Consider the following 20,836-nt stretch of genomic DNA (forward strand, 5'->3'; position numbering starts at 1 on the left):
TTGTTTATGTCATAGTTATTTATATGAAACAAGAAACATAAATATGGTATTCGTATGCATACGAATGTGTTATCAAATTTTTTGACTACTATTATTATTTTATACTTCTATATTTTGTGTTGTATAATTTTTATGCAGTGACATTTTAGTAAATAAAGAAATATCTAAAACAAATCGTTGCTTTTCAATTCATAAATTGTTTTATTTCATAGTTTGTGGTACAGAGAAGCCGAGTGTAGAAAAAAATTAAAGTATTGTTTTATAAACTGTATTGTACATATTGCACAAAAATAAAGCAAGAAATTATTCATTTTGATTTTATTATACAATTAGAGATTCTACATTCAAGTTCGCTAGCGCTAACGTGAACTCATAATCGATCTTATACACAATACAATATGTATACCTGCTTTCTTAAAATGGACATGTTGAACAAGGCAACGGTTAAAATACCTGTTCAAAACACAACTACGCGCTATATAGCTAACAACATTTAAAGCTATTTTTTTTAAATAGTTTGTATAATATATAATAATAGGTTGGCATATACCATATATTAAATGCATAAATATGTCATTTTTCATTCATTATACAATATGTTTGTAAACATTTCAACATTAAACTTCTATAGTATAGTTAACTTTGAGATACTTGAGATTTGTACAACTTAACTCATTTCAGACCAGTTTAAATTACATATGTCCATAGCATAAATTTTCATACATTCTAAGGGCTACGTCCCTTATCATAAATGTATATAAGAGCATATATCTATAAAGTGTCATCATCATTATTGTATATAATATTGCTTTAAGGGATAACGTTAGACTTATTTCCCTAGGAAGTTGTATCTGCCGTCTCTACATCCATGAGCTCTTGTACAATTCGATACTCATGACAGTCAGCGCATAGAAGACGACCATTTGAGCGATTTGTACGTTGTACCTTATCGTGGCATACAATGTGAACCAGCTTGAGATTCTTCAGCGAGAATATCTCTAAAAAGTATTCAAGCACAGAAATGTCGATAACGCGTTTGTTGTGAAGCGTGCACTTGCGTTGTGGATATGTAACCAACTCTTCGACATTAGCCACGAGAGAGGGCAAAATTGAGCGACATAATTCAATTTGATGATCGAGATTCCACACTTGAAACAAAATAAGATTCTCACGCGATGCATATGGATTTATGGTGTGCTGTAGACTGCAACAATTGCCATTATCTGAGTATGCACCCTGGCAATAGAAATCACCCAGATCAGTGCATAATGAAACAGACCATTCATCCAGTATGGCATGGCGTGTAGTGTAGTCCTTAATGAGTTGTCTTAGACGCTTATTAGGAACACCGGCAGCATCAGTCTCCTCTGTGTCAATATGCTCTTGAAGTATCTCATGTTTCTGCTGACACTTTCGATTAAACATCATGGAGAAGTAATCGCAGCCAATTAGCAGATAGCGAAATTGTTCCAGCGCAGAATTAATCACTTGTCTCGCCTTGGCATTTTGTCTGTACAGTTTGTTGCGAGTCAACTCCTCCTTGGTCTTGTAATAGTAACCACGAACACGTGTTTGTGCTCTCATTGCCATTGCTTCCTCCTTGGATTGAAAGCGCTCCTCGCTGCCCTCGAACCATTCAAGGTGATCGACCTTTAGGCTCAAGTGTGCCTTGGTGTTGTCCAGAGCATGACGCTGCTTTTGTTGTTCGTACTGCGCAATCATACGACGAAACTTATCCGGATGCTGCTCAATGAAGTCATAAAATATGTCTGCCACCTTGAGCAACGGCGACTCTTGACGCATTTTTTCAAACTCATAGTCACCATCTGTAAGCAAATATAATCATTGTATTATATAAATATAATTATAGACTTTGCAGTCAATTCACTTACCTGTTGTAATAACAGCATCGGGTCCAGCCACGATGAATAAGGTCTGCGCTGGCAAGCTGTTAAAATATTCGTCATCGGACACTTCAAAACCATCGGATGCCAAATAGATGTGCAAGTCCTGCAGCTTGAAACGAAGTCAAGGAGATATGGAGCAGAGTATATACATGCATAAGGTGCCCTTGACTTGCTTCAAATTGAGCCCTGACCTATGTGTCTATGTCTAGCATTGAATTTGTAGCAACAAGTGTCCTGTTGCCGATTTGTTTGCTTTTCCGCGCATGCGCTTTGCCTTACAGCGTATGGCTGACATTGGGGCGACAAACAAAGCGGAAGCGCACCACAAGACATTGGCCTTGAATCTCCAGGGACAGGGACACGACCAACTAAGTGGGCGGAATGGGCTATGGTCTACAAGCTTGGAACCACTTTGACGCGCAATTTCATAAATATTGGCTGGCAATTATCGAGACTTACCGGAAATTTAAGCAGAGCTTTACGTATGAGCATTTCCAGTGAATTTGCTCCAATCCCATATTTTCGAGTTCGCTCATTGTCAGTTATTTTGTAGCCTTGCATTTTTCCTGACGATTCAAGTTCCCGTTCTCTTTCCTTATCTCTGTTGCCCTTGTCCAGTCCTTTGCCAGTTGAACTTTGATTGTTTTTGCCACAGCTGCTGCTACGTGTGGACGGCGCCATTATTGCCTCTTTAATGTAGTTGAGCATCTAGAATCAAGTTTAATCTTATTTAATTTTCGATCGAATACAAACTGGGTTTAGTTTGTTTTAGAAGAAAACCTTGCATCAAGCTGCCTTTTACGCTGACCAACCAATATAAACTTGCCCCTCTGTTGGTGTTGCCACATTGCTGCTAGATAGCGAGTGTCAGCACTGCCACATTGTTAAAAACGAAATGTGCACGGTCACACTGCTTGCCGTTGTTGAAAACAGCTGTTTGTCCATCACAAAGTTGATCAAAGTTAATTTTTTGCAAAATATTCTAGTAATTAATTTATTGTGCGTTTATCATGTGCCCATCAGCGTAACACCGAACCATAATCGCAATGCATTTGCGACCGCGATGCTGTGAATGGCTGCCGCTTGCAACGCAGCAGTTGCGTCTCCGCAACCTGGCGCGCATCCAAGGACTCAACATTAAGTGCACCTTGGACGCCAACATCAACATTAACGCGAACAGTGGCAGTGGGGAGTGTGGAGTTGCGGAACAAGAAGAGTTGCTTTTATACTACACATTACATGCAGATAAGGCTAGTGAAGCGTTCTATACGAGCGAGGCGCTGCCGCAGCGGCACCAGCAGCAAAAGTGGGCGGAAATTTGTGCGGGCGACGAAGCCTGGCGAAAATCTAATGCTCAATGCGTGTGTGTTAAAGTCTGGGCGCATTATCAGCCGACTGCCCAGCGGACTCTTGAGCCAAATGAGACTGAACAGATATCGGAGCCGCAACAAAGGTAAATATTCCGGTATCCATAACGGCTACATTTGCCATAACAACATTTCCAGTGAATCGACATTAATGTTTATATTGTTTACAGCGCGAAGCTGTCGCAGCGCCTGGCCAATGTGCATTTGACACCCCACAAGCTGCCACGCCCTCCAGAGCTGCTCTTTAGCTGGGGTGTTTACTTTTCCGGCCTCATACCTGTCGCACAACTGGCGCTTGCCAATTGTCGCATCAACTGCTTGATTTTTCAATTGAATGGCGAACTCTTTACCTCACCGGCGCTGATCAGTGAACAGGGATTGCATGCCCAACTACATTTGCACTATCAACGGTATGCCGAGCTCGACAATAATAAACGGAATGCCAGCGATGCTGGCGGCATCAATTCGCCAAGTGTTAGTCGCAGTGGCAGTCCTGTTCTGCAGATGAGCACCATGCGCTATGCCCAACTTAGCTGTCAACTGGCGGATATGCGTCGTAGCTATAATCTGGAGAGTCTGCTGCTGTTACAGCGTCGCCAACGCGATCAGCGAAAGAAACTACGGGATATAGCGGAAATCAGCAGCGAAATTGCACGACTGAGTGTGCGCTGCATTACGCGCAATGAGCTGCGACTGAAGCCACGAACAACGTCAATCTCTGGGTCGCCGTACGGCAGTCTTCATTCTCAGCAATATCATTCCATGGGGCGCACGCTTAGCGTGCTGCTGGCTGAGCAGCAAGAGATTGCCCCCCTGACATTGTACAGTGCCCAGCAACTGATGCAACAGATTGAAGCATTGCGCTGCAAAAAGCGACTACTCGAAACCGAGCGCGAGACATTTAAAGAGCGTAACGCGCAAAAGCAAGAGCATCTTCAGTTGTTGCGGGAAGAACGAGATCAAGTGCAACGCCAATTACACAACCAGTTACTCAAGCTGGAACAGCAACGTTTGGAATTGCGCACAGAGGCGCCGAAGCAGAGTGCTGATCGCGAACAAAAACGGCAAATCACATTACAGGTAAGATTTCATGCAGATGCAGTGGACTTTTGTTAAACTAATTATTATTTGTGAATAGGTGGAGCGTAGCATGTCCACGTTGGTGCTCGAGCTTCAAGAGATTTATGACATCAAAAGTATGGGCTCGCAACAGTTTAGCATTTGTGGTATTGCCTTTCCCCACATGGAACAATACACGAGCGAGTCCAGGCAAGCGACAAATGCCCAGTTGCTGGAGAACGTCTCGCCGCTGGCGGTGAGCGCAGCGCTGGGCTATGTGGCACATCTTGTACAGATGCTAGCCTACATTATGGATCGCCCCCTACGCAACCCCATTTATTATGAACCATCTCGTTCGCGTATTGCCGATGAAATCAAGGAGCTGACCTACACATCGAAAGAGTAATATTTCTTTTTACTATTGACCAATTTGTAAGTTAATTTAATTGTGATATTTTCTTCAGATTCCCTTTGTATACACGTTCAATATTGCCATCGCAGCAAACCAAGTATGCCATTTACTTGCTGCGTCAGAATGTTTCGCAACTGTGCTATGATATCACCGGCCACTGTGATTTGCGAAACACCTTTAGCAATTTACTAGAACTCTTTGATACGCTGCGCTATATTGAGCGCACGCAGCGCGATGCATCGATGGATCGTGATAACCAAATGTCCGTTAGCGGCAGACATGTTAACGGTTTGGCTGTAGCGGCGGCAAACTCTCAGCTTTCTCAGTCGCACTCATCGGTGGACATTAATCATGTGCCACTGCCTACGACAGCAAATACAGCCAAAGATGCCTTGCTGCAGCAACTGCTGCCGCCGGGCGTGAGTCAGGCTCTGGCCATCGAGGGTTATGCGTCAACGCAACGGTATGAAACTGTTATTAATTAAATTATTTATTTTCATTACCAACAATTTTATTCCTATCTCGTATCTTATAATGTTTAGAATTTGTCGGTCTGTCGGTTCCTATTCGGATGGCGAAGATGAGTTTCGGCCTAGGTTGGAACAAAACTATTCCAACTCGGACTCGAACATAACATTGCAAACGGAGCGCAGATAGGACAAGCTGCGTAAACGGCGCCGCAATATAATCACATAATTTACTTATATATAATACAAGTATCTATATTTATATAAACTACATATACATACATATGTCTCTTTCCCATTCTCCTACTTTCCCTTTCCTTTCTCAGCAAAAACAAAAACAGTGCGATGTCTTCATGTCTGAAACGAGAAAAATATCGCTTAAAACGTATTAACGTATTATGTACTTGAGGCACTTGTGTTTATGTTTTAAATTATAGACTGCTTCGAGATGAACAAAACGAAACTAATAAGGTTTAATGTTTGCTTTCTGTTTAATGAAGATCTCGATGTAAATGCCCGTTCTTTGTTTGTATGCTAACTTATTAAGACAAAATATATATATTCTATTTTATAAAAGAATCTTAAATTTCAACTAAATTTACATGTTTTCGTGGTTCAATTTGAATTGTGCGCCAGGTATCTCAAAATGTAAAGTTTGCATTTTCCAACACTGCTACTGGTTCGAACAGCTGTTGTACACTTTGGCCAAATTATTGCAATTGGCCTGTGGAAGCAGCAGCGTTGTCGACAAAAATAGAAAAGGAACGTGCAAGAACATATACTAAATTATTAAGGAAAAAATTTATTTGTTTTTGTTATATTGCTCTAATGTCCAACAATGTGATAGATTTAAAGATTTCCAATTGCTGCTCTGCTATAAAGTATACGTGTGTTTTAATGTAAATGTGTGTGTGTGTGGCCCGGGCCATGGCCTTCTACTAATAAAACTGAACGACGCGTTGTTATTGTTTTTATCGTTTATTGTTGTCGCGAATAGTATGCTGTAGACTGCCAACCGGTAGTACAATCAATTGCTCATAAATAGTTATCAATGGTAGCGCTTGATTATTTGACTAAGCATTACATAGTGAATTTCAAGATTGTGATAACTAGATGACGTCGTCCGAGGAACGCCCGCATTTCAGTTGCTCGAGCAGACGCGAATTGTTAATACCTTTAACGCTTTGCAAAGTGAAGTTCATAAATGTTTACGCGCCTAAATAAAACACTTGATAAGGCAACGCCAACAGCAGCTGCACGTTTTGTTTATCCCGCAGTCAAAGCGTTGAAAGTGGTCGTCGTTTAATGCATTTGCGTTATTCTATTGGAGATTGAAAACGTGGCACGCTGACGCCAAGTTAGCAATAACAATAACAACAGGAAAACAAACAAAAGCTGCATTTAAAAAATAGAGAGAGTGAAAGAGAGACAATTGAAGGATAAAGCAACCACTTGGAATTGTTTAAACGCTGTAAAGAAGTCAAAGAAGATTTTTATTAATGTTTCGCAAAAAGCAAAAAAAAAGTCACACCTGTATTAACTAAAACTTGCGCTCGCTTCCACTCTCTCTAGCTGGCTCTCTATTCACCTCTCTTAGACTCAGACACACACACATACGCACTCAAAGAAGCTCTCTTACGCCATGACTGATAACGAGCTGCCTTCGACGCTACGTGACTTCGACGAAGAGAGCGAAGAGACTGATTCAGAAACTGAATTGCTCATACGACACACAGGCAGCAACATCGACGCTGTCATCGCTAACAGCAACAACAAAAGCAATAGCAAGTACAACAACAACAGCAACCAGAGACGACGCAAAAGCTCAACTGGTTACAGCGGCATTGGCGGCATTGTTAGCCCCTCTAATAACGGCGGCAGCGCCAACACTTTTCTGGGCAATCTATTCAGTCTTGGCTCAGCCGCCGGCCAGATACGTTATAGAAATGAGCGGAGTCGCGAGCGCGCCAAATACTCAAATAGCAACAACAGCGGCAGTGCATCGCGAGACATTACGTCGACGGGTGGCGCTAGTGCAACGAAACTGGCGCAACTAACACAAACCGGCGCCAGCGGCGTCGATAGCTCCGCGTCGCATGCGACAACAGCAAATGTCACCGCCTCCTCCGCCTCAGCCTCAGCCGCCGACACTGCAGGCAACGCATCGAACGGTATTGGCGCGCATACGGTGATCGATCCCGAGAACGGCTCTTCCACGGTATTCTATCAGAACAACAGACGTCGCAGCAAGAGTCGCAGCATCTCCAATGTCTGTAAAATGTGTCTGTGCAGGTGCGTAAATGAATCACATGGACACCGTTGCGTATACATAATATACATACATATATGTATAGTTGTGAACAATTGTTGTCCATCATTGTGTTTGTGTGTGTTGGCAAAACAGCTGTTCCGTTATAATTGTATTTAATTGTTTGTTCTTCCGTCTGGTTCAGTGATCGATATAAACGGGCTTAAGTGTACCAATATATGTAGGTTTGTAGTTTATTGAAACCGAAAACAAAATAAATGAATGTTATCTTAAAATCAGATATTTACATATATGCATAGAGCTAGGTAGAGAAGTATAATGAAGCAAAAATGGCATACGTATACTGGTAGGGAAATAAACAATACGAGACTTTTGCCTTTATAAAATGTAAAATTGTATTTTATTATTCCCATATGGGAGCTTTTCAAGGAAGTACAAGTAAGGTCAAAATCCCATAGGCTCTTAGCCGATCTAGAAAACAGTTTTTTTTTAAATGTATTAGATTAGAAACAAATTGACTTCCTCTCTTTTGATTAGACTTCCTGTTTGCATCACACACTAAAGAGATAGATATTTTTTCCAACAAGTCAGCCATACGCTAGCTACCTCAAACATCTTAAAACCTTTCTTGGTAGGAAGTTCTGCTCCAGCGACTTTGTTTATTATCGTGTTGGTTTGTCTGTTGTTTTATGACGTTAGCACAGGGCAACAACAAGAAAAACAATTGAAATTCAAACTACGATATGAAAACATTTCGAAATGCCGCAAGTAAAAAAAAATCCAACAACAAACACAAATGAAAATTGCAAAGGCAGCCAAAATTGTTGATGAAATGTTTCTGAGAAAACGTTGTATTCATGTTTGAAATGCGAGTAAAATTATACACACATAATGTGTTGCACATATTGCTGAGAATACGTGTATATATATGATTTGCATATACATATATATTTATATATTTACTTATATGCTTACATGTATAGAAAGATATATTTTTAATTTGCTTAATTAGAAGAAAGGCAAGGCAAAGAAAGAACAGGCAAATGGAAAAAGAGCGCACAGAAAATTCTGCCGCTAAAACAAATAAGATGTAGGTGACTAGAAATTACCCTGCACCCTAATCATCGTAAAAATAAAACATTTGTGTGCCAAACTATCTTCAATTCGTCCAGTGATCGCCTCTTGAAAATGTTTCCCGTTCACACGGACGTCAACAACTCAATCAGCAAATGGAGCACGAGGTTTAAACATTCCACAATTGTCGGCGAAATCGAAATCGATAAACGTGATCGACAAAGTACTAAAACTGAATTGAATCGAATCCGTCAGTAGTTCTGTTTTCCACCACATTGAGTTTATGCCTGTGTGCCTGTGCCAACCATTCCAGCTAGCTCTGAGGGAAATGGAAATTTTTAGCTAGGACAGAAACAGAAACTGAAACTAAAAATACACTCAATACAATGACAAAGCACTGTGCGACCGTCACATTTCACACGCCAAAACATTTCAGCAAGACTTTAATTGTTTTGTTGTGGGCTTCCTACAAATTGGTGGATGGGGGTCTCTTAATAAATTTGCATATGTAATCGATTTTTGGCGTGAAACTTCTGTAGTGACTTAACTCGTTTTTGTTTCGTGTGCTGTATTGGAGAACTCTTAAATCCCAAAAACCAGCTAAAAATGAGTACGTGTCACAAATTTGTACTCGAGCAGTTAAATAAGTGTGGCCCTAATCTAACTTGTGGGTTTTGTTCGTGATATATCGTATTAGCCTATAGATAGTATATAGATCTAGTAAAAAGAAAGGAGTTGCATTAATAGATTATAGCAAAAGTAAAGAGATACTTTCTTTCTTCAACAAAATTCTCAACATTTAATTTAATAGATCAAATAAATCTTTGAATATTTGTGTGACTTTCAGCAACCTGCTCCAAACAGTTATTTAATTTAAATTTGTGAGTTTTTATTCAACCATTAATTATTGCTATTGCAGCTTTTTACTATTTCTTCAATAACTGTAAATTGCTTTTAAGAAACTGCTCACATATTCAATATTTCAGAGAGCCGAATTTCAAATCGTGTTTGAGCGAGCTCGTGCCAAAAAGGTTTATTATTTGGTAATTTATTTATAATTTTTTGTTATATCGTGTCACGAAGGGAAACACGACACGCACCCGGCTAGCTTCTCGAATCGAGACTACGGAAACCAGTTTGCTTAGATTTAGATTCAAGGTTTCTAAAATACAACAAACGGGTTCCGCAGCAAAAAGTCGCATCCAGTATAGCATTCTTTCTTTTGGGTGAATTTTTTCATTCTGTTCATGCCGAAAATTGAAAGTTATTTGCCCTCGTCGCTTATCAAATCGAGGTCGCACTGCTGAGAGAGTCCGTCTGTGGAGCAAAAATAAATGCAAAAAGCCGCAGCGCTTAGCATAGTTCATCCGAGATTTGTGTTGGGTAATACCCGCAATTCGAATATTTACTGTACAGTCTCCATCACAAGCTAAATGTACTTATAATAATCTCAAAACCATAGCTAAAGAGTACCTGAGAAACAAGTCATTGTTTGTTGCTAAATATGTGGAACAAACATCTATGCGAGCGTATAAATAATACTCACCATAATGTACAGTCTGACCTATTTGGGATAACCAAAATTCGGTATTAACATAATTGAATTCTTATCAACGATAGATTGTTTGCTGCATTAAAGTAATTGATTTCATATCTGCCTAGGGTTACGTGAAATTAATAATATGAAAGTAACTAATTTTGTTCAAGTGACCGAGTTCTATTTTTACGAAAACAAGAAAGCTACTGTCGAGCGTGCTCGACTATGAGATACCCGCTACCAATTTCGAGTAAGAGCATATCAGTGCAGTATATACCAAATAATCATTCTGCAAATATACTAAAATATACTAAATGTTATATTTGGTATATTGGTATAGTACTACATTCAATATATTCCAAAGAATTATACAAAATAAATAACTATAACTTATATCGCATCCAAATTTTTAAGAATCACAAATACTGTAATTATAAAATCGACTTTAGTTTCAATATTACGCTTGTTATGGCTTGGCTATGGCAAACTTGATCTAGGTGTTCATACGGACAGAAAGATCACGAATATATACGTATACTTTATGGGGTTGAAGATGACTTCTTCTGGCTGTTACATACATTTCCTGCAAGAATAAAGTTATAATATCCTTCAACTCTATGGCTATTTAGTACATGGTTTTAGAAGATAGAGGTGACAATTTTAGATAATTTTCTTCTTTGCAATATTTCAGTTTTAGGTAAATTTTCAGTTATTAGTCAATATTTACAAATATTTAAATAATGATTTTGTACAAGTGCTGTTTTCAAGAAACTGGCCCTGAGTTAGTTGTGCTTACCATTTACCATTGCCATTGTTGTACATATGTTGAGTTGTAGTCTCTTTACCGTCTCTTTTGAGACTTGTTCGCAATTTTTGTTTGGGTGTTTCTTTGAAGGTCTTGTTGCTGTGCCTAACCCAATTACCCAACTGAGTTAGGCCTTTGTTTTCCATGCTCACCTGCAATTTATTCCAACGCGTTACCTGTTATATGAAGCTCGAAGATTTTGGCTAGCGATTGCAATACGGCTCCACTTGAAGGCATAACCAACTTTGTGGAAGCAACGAGCCGTTTCGTTTCACTCCCCTTTCTATGAACTTTTATTTTGTAGAGTATTAGACGAAAGTATGCGGTTCCATTAAATGCGAACAACGAAACGATAAGACTTTAATATTTCAAGCAATTTTGAATGATTTATATAGTTTTTGGCTTGAAGAAGTTGTCATTTAAATTTAGATAAAGTCACCAGAAATATTTGTATGTTTATTGCTTAAGCGTATTTAGTGCAAAGCAGATCATGCTGTGATTCTAAGTGGGTTTTCTATAGCATAGAATTTCTTCGTCGCCAGTTAAAAGAAAATAATAACATAGACAATGGGCGAGTGAAAAGTTAGAATCGTCGACAGAAAATCGTACACACAACACACTTTCTCATAAATACCGCAAAAGTGTCGAAAGACAGTAGAATTTTCTCTTGGTTTTTTTACTCGAGGCGTGTCAAAGGAATTAATTTGAGACCAGACAATGAGCCATTGACTGACTGATGGACGGTTGAACCGACGGTCTGATGAACTTGTGAGCGAGTGAGGCGCATAATTTATGCGCCACTTACCACCTGTCGGTTACCGCTAACCAGAGGCAACTTGTAGGTGGATGTGAGGAGGAAGCTCACACCAACTAATTTTAATTTTGTGTGTCAACCAGCGACTTGCTCCTCTATTGCTCTGGACCGACCCACGAAGATACGCCCCAAATCGCTTGGTTGATTTCTGTGCAAAATACGAGTATTGGAGAGCAGCAATCCAAAGAGGTCTGCCCGCTAATTCCGACAGTTCTATGAACTCAGCTATGCTATAAATATACTTGTGTGCTACGATGGGTCTAGTAGTTAGCCTCGGGACCCCTCCAAAGCTCCGTGGTCAGACGCCTGAGCTGACTTGCTTTGGCTTATTAACCCACATTGTCGGCTGCGGGTGAAACAATGAGTCGTTTCTTTCACCAACTCTTTGCCAAGTTGTGGTCATATTATACACAGAGTTATACTACAAATAATAACATTAGGCGTTCCCATTGACGGGCCCTGCAAATGAATCTGGAGCATTGGTTGATGAATGGGGAATAGGGTGTGTGGGAATTGGGATCTAGGGTCTAGTCATGTTGTCGCTTGAGTTGGAGGGCTGTTTTGCATGTAAAGTTGTGGCTAAAAGTAATGGTAAATAGCGCATAAAGCAACCATTTCACCGGTTGCTTGGGAAAAAGCCTCTTACCACATTAAATATAGCTCGTTTGTGTAACCAACTGCATTTGTTATTATGCATGTGCACGAAATAAATAAATGCTTTGTATTTCTTTTCTTCTTTTACTCTCGCTACATTCATTCAGTCCCGTTAAAAATTGTTGCTTTTTTCCCAAAAAACAAAAAAAAAAAAACAGTTTTTAAAATATTATCAATTACAATTTAAATATTATCAATATGCCACTGCTAAATTCTTGAAAACATTTTAAAGAGCACCAATTTTGCTGAATAAAAGAATTTGAGACAATAGTTGATCCATACCATAAACAGCTTTTAAGTCGATTGGCTACAAAATAAAAATTATTTATTCAGCATTTTATATTTAGCGAAAAATTCTTTTTAAATATCATCGTTAAATCTTTCAGACTTGTTTTAAGCTTTAAAGGTCCGGTTTATAACAGAGTGCGAATGTTGTCAGATAGCTAAAAGCTTAGGAAAAAGATTGTATTGTTATACTTGGCGTCGATATATTTATTTATATAGTATAGTATATATCATCAGTACAAAACATACAAAGGTGATTCTTGTATTATAAATTATCTGTATACTTTATGAGTAACTCAAGAATAGTAAATACGGGTCTAGACTTTACTTTTTAACAGGAAAGAGAGTTAAATCCATGTATGTTTGTCAATCCACAATAATGTTATCAACTGTTCTCAGTTTTGGAAGGTTTCACAATTTTGTTTTTCTTCTGAGACGTTACACTGAGGCGTGATTTATTCATGTTGACTCAAAAACATCGAATGCAATTCGTATGCAGTTGCCTACACTGATTAGAAGGGCAAGGAAACGATATGAAGAACGAATACAGATCTGCCTACTTTGCTGCTTGGCTAAGCAATTATAAACAAGAGAGAAAGCTACAGTCAAATGTGCTTGACTGTGAGATACCCGCTACCTATTTTGAATAAGAGCAAAATATTTCAGTATTAATGTTATAATATACCAAATCCATATACCGAAAAAATAATAATATACATATTTATATATTAGGTATCAAAATATGCCATAGAGTGCAAAATATACTAAATTGTCATCCAAAGCAACTAAATCCCCACTGCATTTGGCGTTTTCTCCATACAAAAGTTTTTCTTTAACTTTCAGTAATGATAATCAAGAATATATATATGTATATGTATATACTTTATAGGGCTGGCTCCTTCTGTCTGTTACACACATTTCCCGCCGTGCCGTCACAAAGTTATAATACCCTTCTACTCTATGGATAGCGGGTATAAAAACGCAGTAAAAAATAAAATAAACGTAGCACGAGCTATTGAAACGGAACGGTGACAACACTGGCGGCACCAACTTTTGAAGTGCAATTTGCCTTGGTTGTTTATGAGTCAGAGCAGGGTTAAATGAGATTGAGATGCCAAGTGAATGTTCGCAATGTTTCTGTTTTCTTTTTTGTATATTATTTTACATCTGACAACTGACCCTTTGTGGGTACGAGCCTGACCGAGATCTTTGTCTTTGGTCATTTATCAATTTTCGAGCATTTTACAAAAATTAAGCACGTCGATGTCATTGAACCTTTCTGCGTTTCTTTATCATTTTTATTATAGTTGTTGTTATTGCTGTTACTGGTGGTGTTTCTATTGTTATTCTTGTTGTGGCTCTTCACTTTAATAGCTTTGTCAGTTAGCAACTTTTTCTTATGAGATCATAACACGAAAACGTAGCTAGAATGCTTTGGAGACATTATTGACAAAACTTTTCTGAGGCACACTCTATTGGCATAAAAAACGTTAACGGACAGACACGTTGACACGCCCAACGCCCGCAACATGAACAGCAAACAGAATGCCCATAAAGGCAAAAAAATAAAACAAGTTTACCCAGAGAGACTAAAGCAAACAACAAGCGATAAAATTATGCCAACCGATGGCGGTAACCAAAGCTCTGGTGCTGATGATATTGCTGATCTCAGCGACGTCTGACAACAGCAGCAATGAATACCTGACAGAGCTTATTTAATTAACACCGTAGTGTGAGCGCAGTCAACTGCGCAGTCTGCACCTATTTGGCGTTTCATACATTTGCTTAACAATTGTCATTTCAAACGAGCTGCGAGCGCGCCAAACTTTGGGTGCTGCCAGATTGTTTTCACGTACTATAGCTAGCTGTACTTTACCAACACTCGTCTCGCGGCTTAGTCATTAGTGCGTTCTCTCTTTTTCACTTGCACACGTAGGCCTTGTTATTGATTTCTCTTTGCAACCAGTGTTGTAAACCAAGAAATGCTAGACGACGCAGTTTAGACACTGAATTTTCACTTGTGATTGATTTTTGCATGTAAAAGAATTTTAGTTTTTTGTGCTTAATAAATAACTACTAATGTGAATTGTTTAAAGTGATATGAGCATGTAGACGAATGTAATACGTATACCATGCACAATGTGCATTACTGTATAAAGAAAATTCAAATACAACAACAACAACAACAAACAATAACGAGACAGCTGCTGTCAGAAGAACAAAGCCAGCAAAGGCAGCAGCACAAATAATAATTGAAAGTGTAGTAAAATTGAGCATTGAATATTCATTTAGTGAAGTTGCGCTGCAATATGGATGACGGCACTTCACAAAGTTCGGCTGCGGCGCCCATGACCAGAGAAAACATCCCATTGCTGAATCGCCAGCGCAATCGTTGGTATTCATTCAGGTGAATCATCTCAATCCCCCTCACCCCGACAGCCGCTTCTGTTTAACACACATACGGAAAAATTGTTTTATCAGCATTATTCGCTTTATTGTCAGCTAGAGTGGCGTTGCATTGAAATAGTGGTGAGACGCTAGGCAGCAGCAGTATCAGCTTAAATAACAACAATATTTTCTTTTCTTATTCTTCACACATCCAAGCACACATACTCATGCATGCATAAACATGTGTGTGTGCTCTCCCACTTTTTAGTATTGGTGTGTTATGATGCCTAATTTTTCAGTCTTATTTATTCAATTTTTATTATTGATTTTTTGTTTGTGGTCAAGGCCGTTTCCTATGAATTTACTTCCCATTTTTATAATGAAATAATGATTGCATTTCATTAGGAAATGTGCATACCTCTATTAGCGGGACACTACTCTAAATAAAACACTAAATATGGTGCTAATCCAGTTTGTTTTTTTATTGTAAATAATATTTCGTCAGAGAATTACTCATATGTATTAATTTTCATGAAGTTTTCAGAGGAATTTCGCTTCTTTTCAACTAACACCTTTGAAAGAAATAAGCCTCATGAGTGTGACAAATAACTAACAATAAATAAAGCAGGAGCCTTATTGTTTATTACAACGAAGAGTTTTATGATAATTAAACAAAGTTAACAAAAAAATTGGTTATGAGCATATTATTCAAGTATACAATTTATTTCCATTTCTTACAGTTGTTGGAAAAAATGGTTCAGGCCCCGCGAGTTGAGAGCTCGTAACGTCAACTTGGGCAGGCCAAACACTGAGAAGTTTCCTCCCAATGAGATCCGCAATCAGAAGTACAATTTTATAACGTTCCTGCCATTGGTGCTGTTCGAGCAGTTTCGCTTTTTTCTCAATCTGTACTTTCTGCTGATGGCGCTGTCTCAGTTCATACCAGATATCCGCATCGGTTATCCCTACACTTACTGGGGTCCACTTGGTTTTGTGCTGATGGTAACAATTTGCCGTGAGGCAGTCGACGATCTTCGACGTCATCAACGGGATCACGAGGTCAATTCCCAAAAGTATAAACGGCTGTCAGCAACACATGGCAATGGCTATGAAATGGTGCCCAGCTCTAAGTTAAAAGTGGGCGATGTTATTATTGTTGAGAAAAACGAGCGAGTTCCCGCTGATCTTATTCTTTTACGGACTAGCGACCGGAGTGGATCGGTCTTTGTGCGAACCGATCAGTTGGATGGTGAGACGGATTGGAAACCCAGATTGGCGGTGCCTTACACACAGAAACTTAGTAGGGACGCGGATCTATATAATATCGATGCTAGCTTCTATGTGGAGAAGCCACAGAATGACATTCACAGCTTCATTGCTACGTTCTGCATGACGGATGGTAGCGAAGACACTGGACTTAGTGTGGAGAACACGCTGTGGGCTAACACAGTTGTTGCTGCCGGCACCGCCACTGGCATTGTAATCTACACTGGTTGTGAGACACGCAGCGTCATGAATAACTCTCAGCCACGCTCTAAGGTGGGATTGCTAGACACAGAGATCAATGGATTGACCAAGGTGAGTTTAACAACAATATAATATACTCAGAGATACTGAATTTATCCGAGTGGATTTTATCTGTGAACACAGGTGCTATTCTGTGCAGTACTGGGACTCTCGCTGGTCATGATGATGCTGAAGGGATTCGGTGGTCCTTGGTATCGCTACATGTTCCGATTTGTGTTACTCTTCTCTTACATTATACCGATCAGTTTGCGTGTGAATCTCGATATGGGCAAGGCTTTCTACTCGTGGCAAATGCAAAACGATGATAACATTAAAGGCACTGTGGTGCGATCAACGACAATACCAGAGGAGCTGGGACGCATCTCATATGTGCTGACGGATAAGACAGGCACTTTAACACAAAATGAAATGGTTTTCAAGAAGATACATTTGGGTATCGTGTCACATGACGCGGATACCTTTCATCATATTGGACAGATGATTCAAAAGTTATCGGGTAATATACTGCAGCAGCAACAACAGCAGGGCAGCCTATCGAGCTCAAGTAGTGCGGGCGAGAATAAGCCGATTATGTTTGCTGGCAATCGTATGCGTCGTCCCGAGGGATGGCGCGAATGGGAGGCAGTGCGTGCTCTGGCGCTGTGCCACAATGTGACGCCGGTAAGCGACGAGGAGGACAATCGTTCAGTGTCAACCGCTTCAACGGTAACTGGTGGCAATAATTCACCTACCAAATCTGTGATAAATATTGAGGCTCCTGGCAGTACAGACACGGAGCATCAGTATCAGGCCGCCTCACCAGATGAGATTGCGTTGGTTAAATGGACCGAGCAGGTTGGTCTAACTCTAATAGCTCGCGATCTTAACACTATGACGCTGCAAGTGAAGACTGCAAGTGATGAGAGTGAGTAGCCAAAAAAAACATCTACACTGTGAGATCCATTTAAATTATTTATTTTTTGCACAGATGACATTCTGCTTCACTATCAGATTCTGCAGCTTTTTCCATTTACGAGCGAGAGCAAGCGCATGGGGATAATTGTGCGTGAGAGCAAGACGGGCCAGATAACCTTCTACTTAAAGGGCGCCGATGTGGTCATGTCCACCATTGTGCAGTACAACGACTGGCTAAGCGAGGAATCAGGCAATATGGCTCGTGAGGGTCTTCGGACGCTTGTCGTCGCCAAAAAGGTGCTTACCGAAGAACAGTACAACGATTTCGAGATGCGATACAATGCAGCTCGCCTGAGCATTACGGATCGCGTGGCCAAGGTAACCGCAGTTACAGAGTCGCTGGAGCGTGAAATGGAGCTTTTGTGTCTCACCGGTGTAGAAGATCGGCTGCAGGAGAATGTAAGACCTACCTTGGAGCTTTTACGCAATGCAGGTGTACGCGTCTGGATGCTGACAGGCGACAAGTTGGAGACAGCTTGCTGCATTGCCAAATCGTCGCAATTAATTGGACGCAACCAGGGTCTCTATGTGCTGCGCTCAGTAAAGACACGCACAGAGGCGCATCAAGAGCTTAACCACTTTCGTCGCAAACAGGGTCATGCTCTGGTTATATCTGGCGAATCACTAGAGGTATGCCTGCAGTATTATCGGCTCGAGTTTCTGGAGTTGGCAACTGCCTCGCCGGCGGTCGTATGTTGCCGTTGCTCGCCCACACAAAAAGCCCAAGTGGTGGCGCTCATCCAGAAACACACCCGCAAGCGCACATGTGCTGTGGGCGATGGGGGTAATGATGTAAGCATGATTCAGCAGGCAGACGCTGGTGTTGGCATCGAGGGACGTGAAGGTCGTCAGGCTTCGCTCGCAGGAGACTTTAGCATTCCTCAGTTTTCACACATTGCCAAGCTGTTACTGATCCACGGGCGTCGCAGCTACAAACGCTCAGCAGCCCTTTCCCAGTTCGTTATACACCGTGGACTAATAATTACAACATTGCAAGCAGTTTTCTCGGCTGTGTTCTATCTGAGTTCGGTGGCCCTTTATCAGGGCTTCTTAATGGTCGGTTATTCCACACTGTACACCATGTTTCCAGTTTTTTCATTGGTACTGGATCAGGACATTACTTCGGAGACTGCTGTCACATATCCGGAGCTGTACAAAGATCTATCAAAGGGACGTAGTCTCAGTTATAAGACCTTCTTCATTTGGGTATTGATCAGCATTTACCAGGGAGGAGTCATCATGTACGGTGCGCTCATACTATTTGTGGATGAGTTTATACACATTGTGGCTATCAGTTTCTCAGCTCTAATTATGACTGAGCTCATCATGGTTGCGCTAACAGTACGCACCTGGCACAGGTAAATCAAAAACTAAGCATGTGCACTCTATCTCGTTTTGTAATCGTGTTAATTGTTTCACAGGCTTATGGTCTTGGCGGAACTATTCAGTTTGGCGCTTTATCTAATCTCGCTGGCAGTCTTGCATGAATATTTTGGTAAGATTTTGTCAAATGCATTCGCTTGTGATACCTTTTAATTCATACCTTTATTACAGACTGGGAATTTATCTGGTCTTACGACTTCCTCTGGAAAGTATCGCTCATCACAGTCGTCTCCTGCTTACCTCTGTATATAATCAAATTTTTGCGTAAGAAATGCTCGCCCCCATCCTATTTAAAACTCTCTTAGACGTGGATATGGCCGTGCAATCCTCGAACTTTTGGTTATTGAAAGAATACACTTTCGTAAATTATTTTGCACAGTTCTTATGTTGTTTTGTCCAAGTTCTGCCAACCACTCAACAAACCCCATGCGTGATATAAAGTGTAATTACTTACCTTTTGCTGTCTCTCCTATCATGTTTTATTTGTACAATTTGTTAAACTACGCAGAAGTGAAATGAAAGTGATTTGTATACACATTTAAATGATGATTAATGTTTAAGTCGCAATAAACCAAATTATGTTACTAATTATTTAATGATAAAGTAAATGTATCTATGACTAAACCTGAAATCAATTATAAATGTATGAAAAAAATCGACAAATAGATTTTGTATTAAGTATTAGAAATCACAACATATTAATAAATACATCTATGATAACAAAAAATAATTTGAATATGTATTCTCAGTCATTAAAAGGGAAATGTATGTGGGCTAGTGGAAAAGTAAATTCATATAAGTTCATGACTTACTGTTTTCTTTCCAAAGTCGTAATAAATTATTATTAATTTCGTTTACAATCTTTATTTACCACCAGTTTGTTTGTTGTTGGTTGTTTTAATACTAATTCACAATGCTTTGCTTTCAAATATATAATAATAATAGTTAATTATACTTCATATAATGAAAGTATATATGCGTATTTATGGTTTTGTCTTGGTATTAATACATGTATTTTTGTTGTTGCTAAGCTTACATTAAGATGTCTGTCATCCATCTATTGTTGTCACTTAAAAGTTGGTTTTCTTTTTCATTCTTTTGTATATGTAAGTTTTGTAATTAGGGTTATTCTTTTTGCTGTTGTTGACGTCAATAAAAATCATTGTTTGTTTAATTATATTCATAATATGCGGTTCAGTTTATTGAAGTTTCTGCAGATGCAATACAGATTATAAACACAATTTCAGATAATTGCATTATTTTTTTTATTTTGAACATTTTTTATGTTTATTTTATTCATTTTGGTTAAATGCGCAGAAATACTTTGAAAGTAAACAATTTGATTTTAGTACTAATTTATTTCATTTTGTGTAATGTTATTTCGATTTTCTTTTAAATTTCACATTAATTATTTGTTTTGAAATTTATTACATTCAACATTTGCATTTTAATTGGGGGCTTTTGAAATTGTTTTTTTTTTCGTGTGCAATTGCTTAATACGTTTTTGATTTGATTTTTCTATAGGTTTTTACTAATCGCAAATATTTTCTGAGCCATTGATGGAATCTACTACTAAGTAGTTCATATGTGAAAATGTTTGTGTTATGCGCCAATTTTTTGTTAACTGAACGTCTTAAGTAATCTGTAGTAAAAATTTTCCGTCCAACAGTTCTAGTATCTTAAAGCTTTGCCATTTCTCTTTTGTTGCTTGAACATTTGAATACAAATACACATACAGATTTACTCTCGGGCACGCGACAATATTTATATAGTACATACTATATGTAGCTGACAATCCAATTCTCTATGTACGTACAGTATGTATGTATGTATATAGTAGATACATAAGTATGTACATACTTTGACTTTTCTTCTAATTTACTAAAAATCTACAAAATATAATATTTAATTTATTTTTTCTTTTTCTTTACTTA

At 39.2% G+C, this 20,836-nt stretch overlaps 3 protein-coding genes and 1 long non-coding RNA gene across 9 annotated transcripts; 2 read left to right on the plus strand and 2 right to left on the minus strand.

Annotated features, from left to right (window-relative positions):
• Positions 1 to 185: 185 nt before the first annotated feature.
• On the minus strand, positions 186 to 2,798 carry LOC127565223 (DNA fragmentation factor subunit beta). Of its 3 annotated transcripts, none has more exons than XM_052002776.1 (4): positions 2,688 to 2,798; positions 2,367 to 2,615; positions 1,893 to 2,016; positions 188 to 1,826 (listed from the first exon to the last, which is right to left on the minus strand). In XM_052002776.1, exons 2-4 carry the CDS (start codon positions 2,613 to 2,615, stop codon positions 838 to 840), a joined length of 1,362 nt encoding a protein of 453 aa, XP_051858736.1. In that variant the 5' UTR covers positions 2,688 to 2,798; the 3' UTR covers positions 188 to 837. The 3 variants fall into 3 exon arrangements, with proteins under 3 accessions (XP_051858735.1, XP_051858736.1, XP_051858737.1); XM_052002777.1 differs by having other exon boundaries at positions 2,367 to 2,632; positions 2,688 to 2,773; XM_052002775.1 differs by lacking the exon at positions 2,688 to 2,798 and having other exon boundaries at positions 186 to 1,826; positions 1,893 to 2,010.
• A 13-nt stretch (positions 2,799 to 2,811) lies between these two features.
• LOC127565221 (UV radiation resistance-associated gene protein) lies at positions 2,812 to 5,804 on the plus strand. The gene is made up of 5 exons (XM_052002774.1): positions 2,812 to 3,360; positions 3,445 to 4,354; positions 4,413 to 4,735; positions 4,798 to 5,208; positions 5,288 to 5,804. The coding sequence occupies exons 1-5, from the start codon at positions 2,954 to 2,956 to the stop codon at positions 5,400 to 5,402; spliced, it is 2,166 nt and encodes a 721-aa protein (XP_051858734.1). The 5' UTR covers positions 2,812 to 2,953; the 3' UTR covers positions 5,403 to 5,804.
• Positions 5,805 to 5,966: 162 nt separating this feature from the next.
• Positions 5,967 to 19,622, plus strand: LOC127565218 (probable phospholipid-transporting ATPase IIB). 2 transcript variants are annotated; one of them, XM_052002762.1, is made up of 6 exons: positions 5,967 to 7,504; positions 15,779 to 16,616; positions 16,689 to 17,469; positions 17,533 to 18,877; positions 18,941 to 19,014; positions 19,074 to 19,622. In XM_052002762.1, the coding sequence occupies exons 1-6, from the start codon at positions 6,855 to 6,857 to the stop codon at positions 19,205 to 19,207; spliced, it is 3,822 nt and encodes a 1,273-aa protein (XP_051858722.1). In that variant the 5' UTR covers positions 5,967 to 6,854; the 3' UTR covers positions 19,208 to 19,622. The 2 variants fall into 2 exon arrangements, with proteins under 2 accessions (XP_051858722.1, XP_051858723.1); XM_052002763.1 differs by lacking the exon at positions 5,967 to 7,504 and adding an exon at positions 14,660 to 15,057 and having other exon boundaries at positions 19,074 to 19,620.
• On the minus strand, positions 9,558 to 14,620 carry LOC127565225 (uncharacterized). 3 transcript variants are annotated; one of them, XR_007954606.1, is made up of 4 exons: positions 14,527 to 14,620; positions 10,889 to 11,049; positions 10,102 to 10,119; positions 9,558 to 10,028 (listed from the first exon to the last, which is right to left on the minus strand). It is a non-coding gene; the product is annotated as an uncharacterized LOC127565225 (long non-coding RNA). The 3 variants fall into 3 exon arrangements; XR_007954604.1 differs by having other exon boundaries at positions 10,102 to 10,213; XR_007954605.1 differs by lacking the exons at positions 9,558 to 10,028; positions 10,102 to 10,119 and adding an exon at positions 10,494 to 10,675.
• Positions 19,623 to 20,836: the final 1,214 nt, after the last annotated feature.

Source organism: Drosophila albomicans, chromosome 2L, assembly GCF_009650485.2.
Source record: "Drosophila albomicans strain 15112-1751.03 chromosome 2L, ASM965048v2, whole genome shotgun sequence".
Lineage (NCBI taxonomy): Eukaryota > Metazoa > Arthropoda > Insecta > Diptera > Drosophilidae > Drosophila > Drosophila albomicans.

What these genes read in the sequence shown, in the direction of transcription:
- LOC127565221 (XM_052002774.1), top strand. Translation starts at nt 2,954, where the DNA reads ATGCATTTGCGACCGCGATGCTGTGAATGGCTGCCGCTTGCAACGCAG. An exon ending in CTGACCTACACATCGAAAGA is followed by an intron (nt 4,736 to 4,797) that starts GTAATATTTCTT and finishes TATTTTCTTCAG; the next exon opens with ATTCCCTTTGTATACACGTT. An exon ending in GGTTATGCGTCAACGCAACG is followed by an intron (nt 5,209 to 5,287) that starts GTATGAAACTGT and finishes TATAATGTTTAG; the next exon opens with AATTTGTCGGTCTGTCGGTT.
- LOC127565218 (XM_052002762.1), top strand. Translation starts at nt 6,855, where the DNA reads ATGACTGATAACGAGCTGCCTTCGACGCTACGTGACTTCGACGAAGAG. An exon ending in TGTAAAATGTGTCTGTGCAG is followed by an intron (nt 7,505 to 15,778) that starts GTGCGTAAATGA and finishes CATTTCTTACAG; the next exon opens with TTGTTGGAAAAAATGGTTCA. An exon ending in AGTCTTGCATGAATATTTTG is followed by an intron (nt 19,015 to 19,073) that starts GTAAGATTTTGT and finishes CCTTTATTACAG; the next exon opens with ACTGGGAATTTATCTGGTCT.
- LOC127565223 (XM_052002776.1), bottom strand. Translation starts at nt 2,615, where the DNA reads ATGCTCAACTACATTAAAGAGGCAATAATGGCGCCGTCCACACGTAGC. An exon ending in AAGCTCTGCTTAAATTTCCG is followed by an intron (nt 2,017 to 2,366) that starts GTAAGTCTCGAT and finishes CTTCGTTTCAAG; the next exon opens with CTGCAGGACTTGCACATCTA. An exon ending in CGATGCTGTTATTACAACAG is followed by an intron (nt 1,827 to 1,892) that starts GTAAGTGAATTG and finishes ATTTGCTTACAG; the next exon opens with ATGGTGACTATGAGTTTGAA.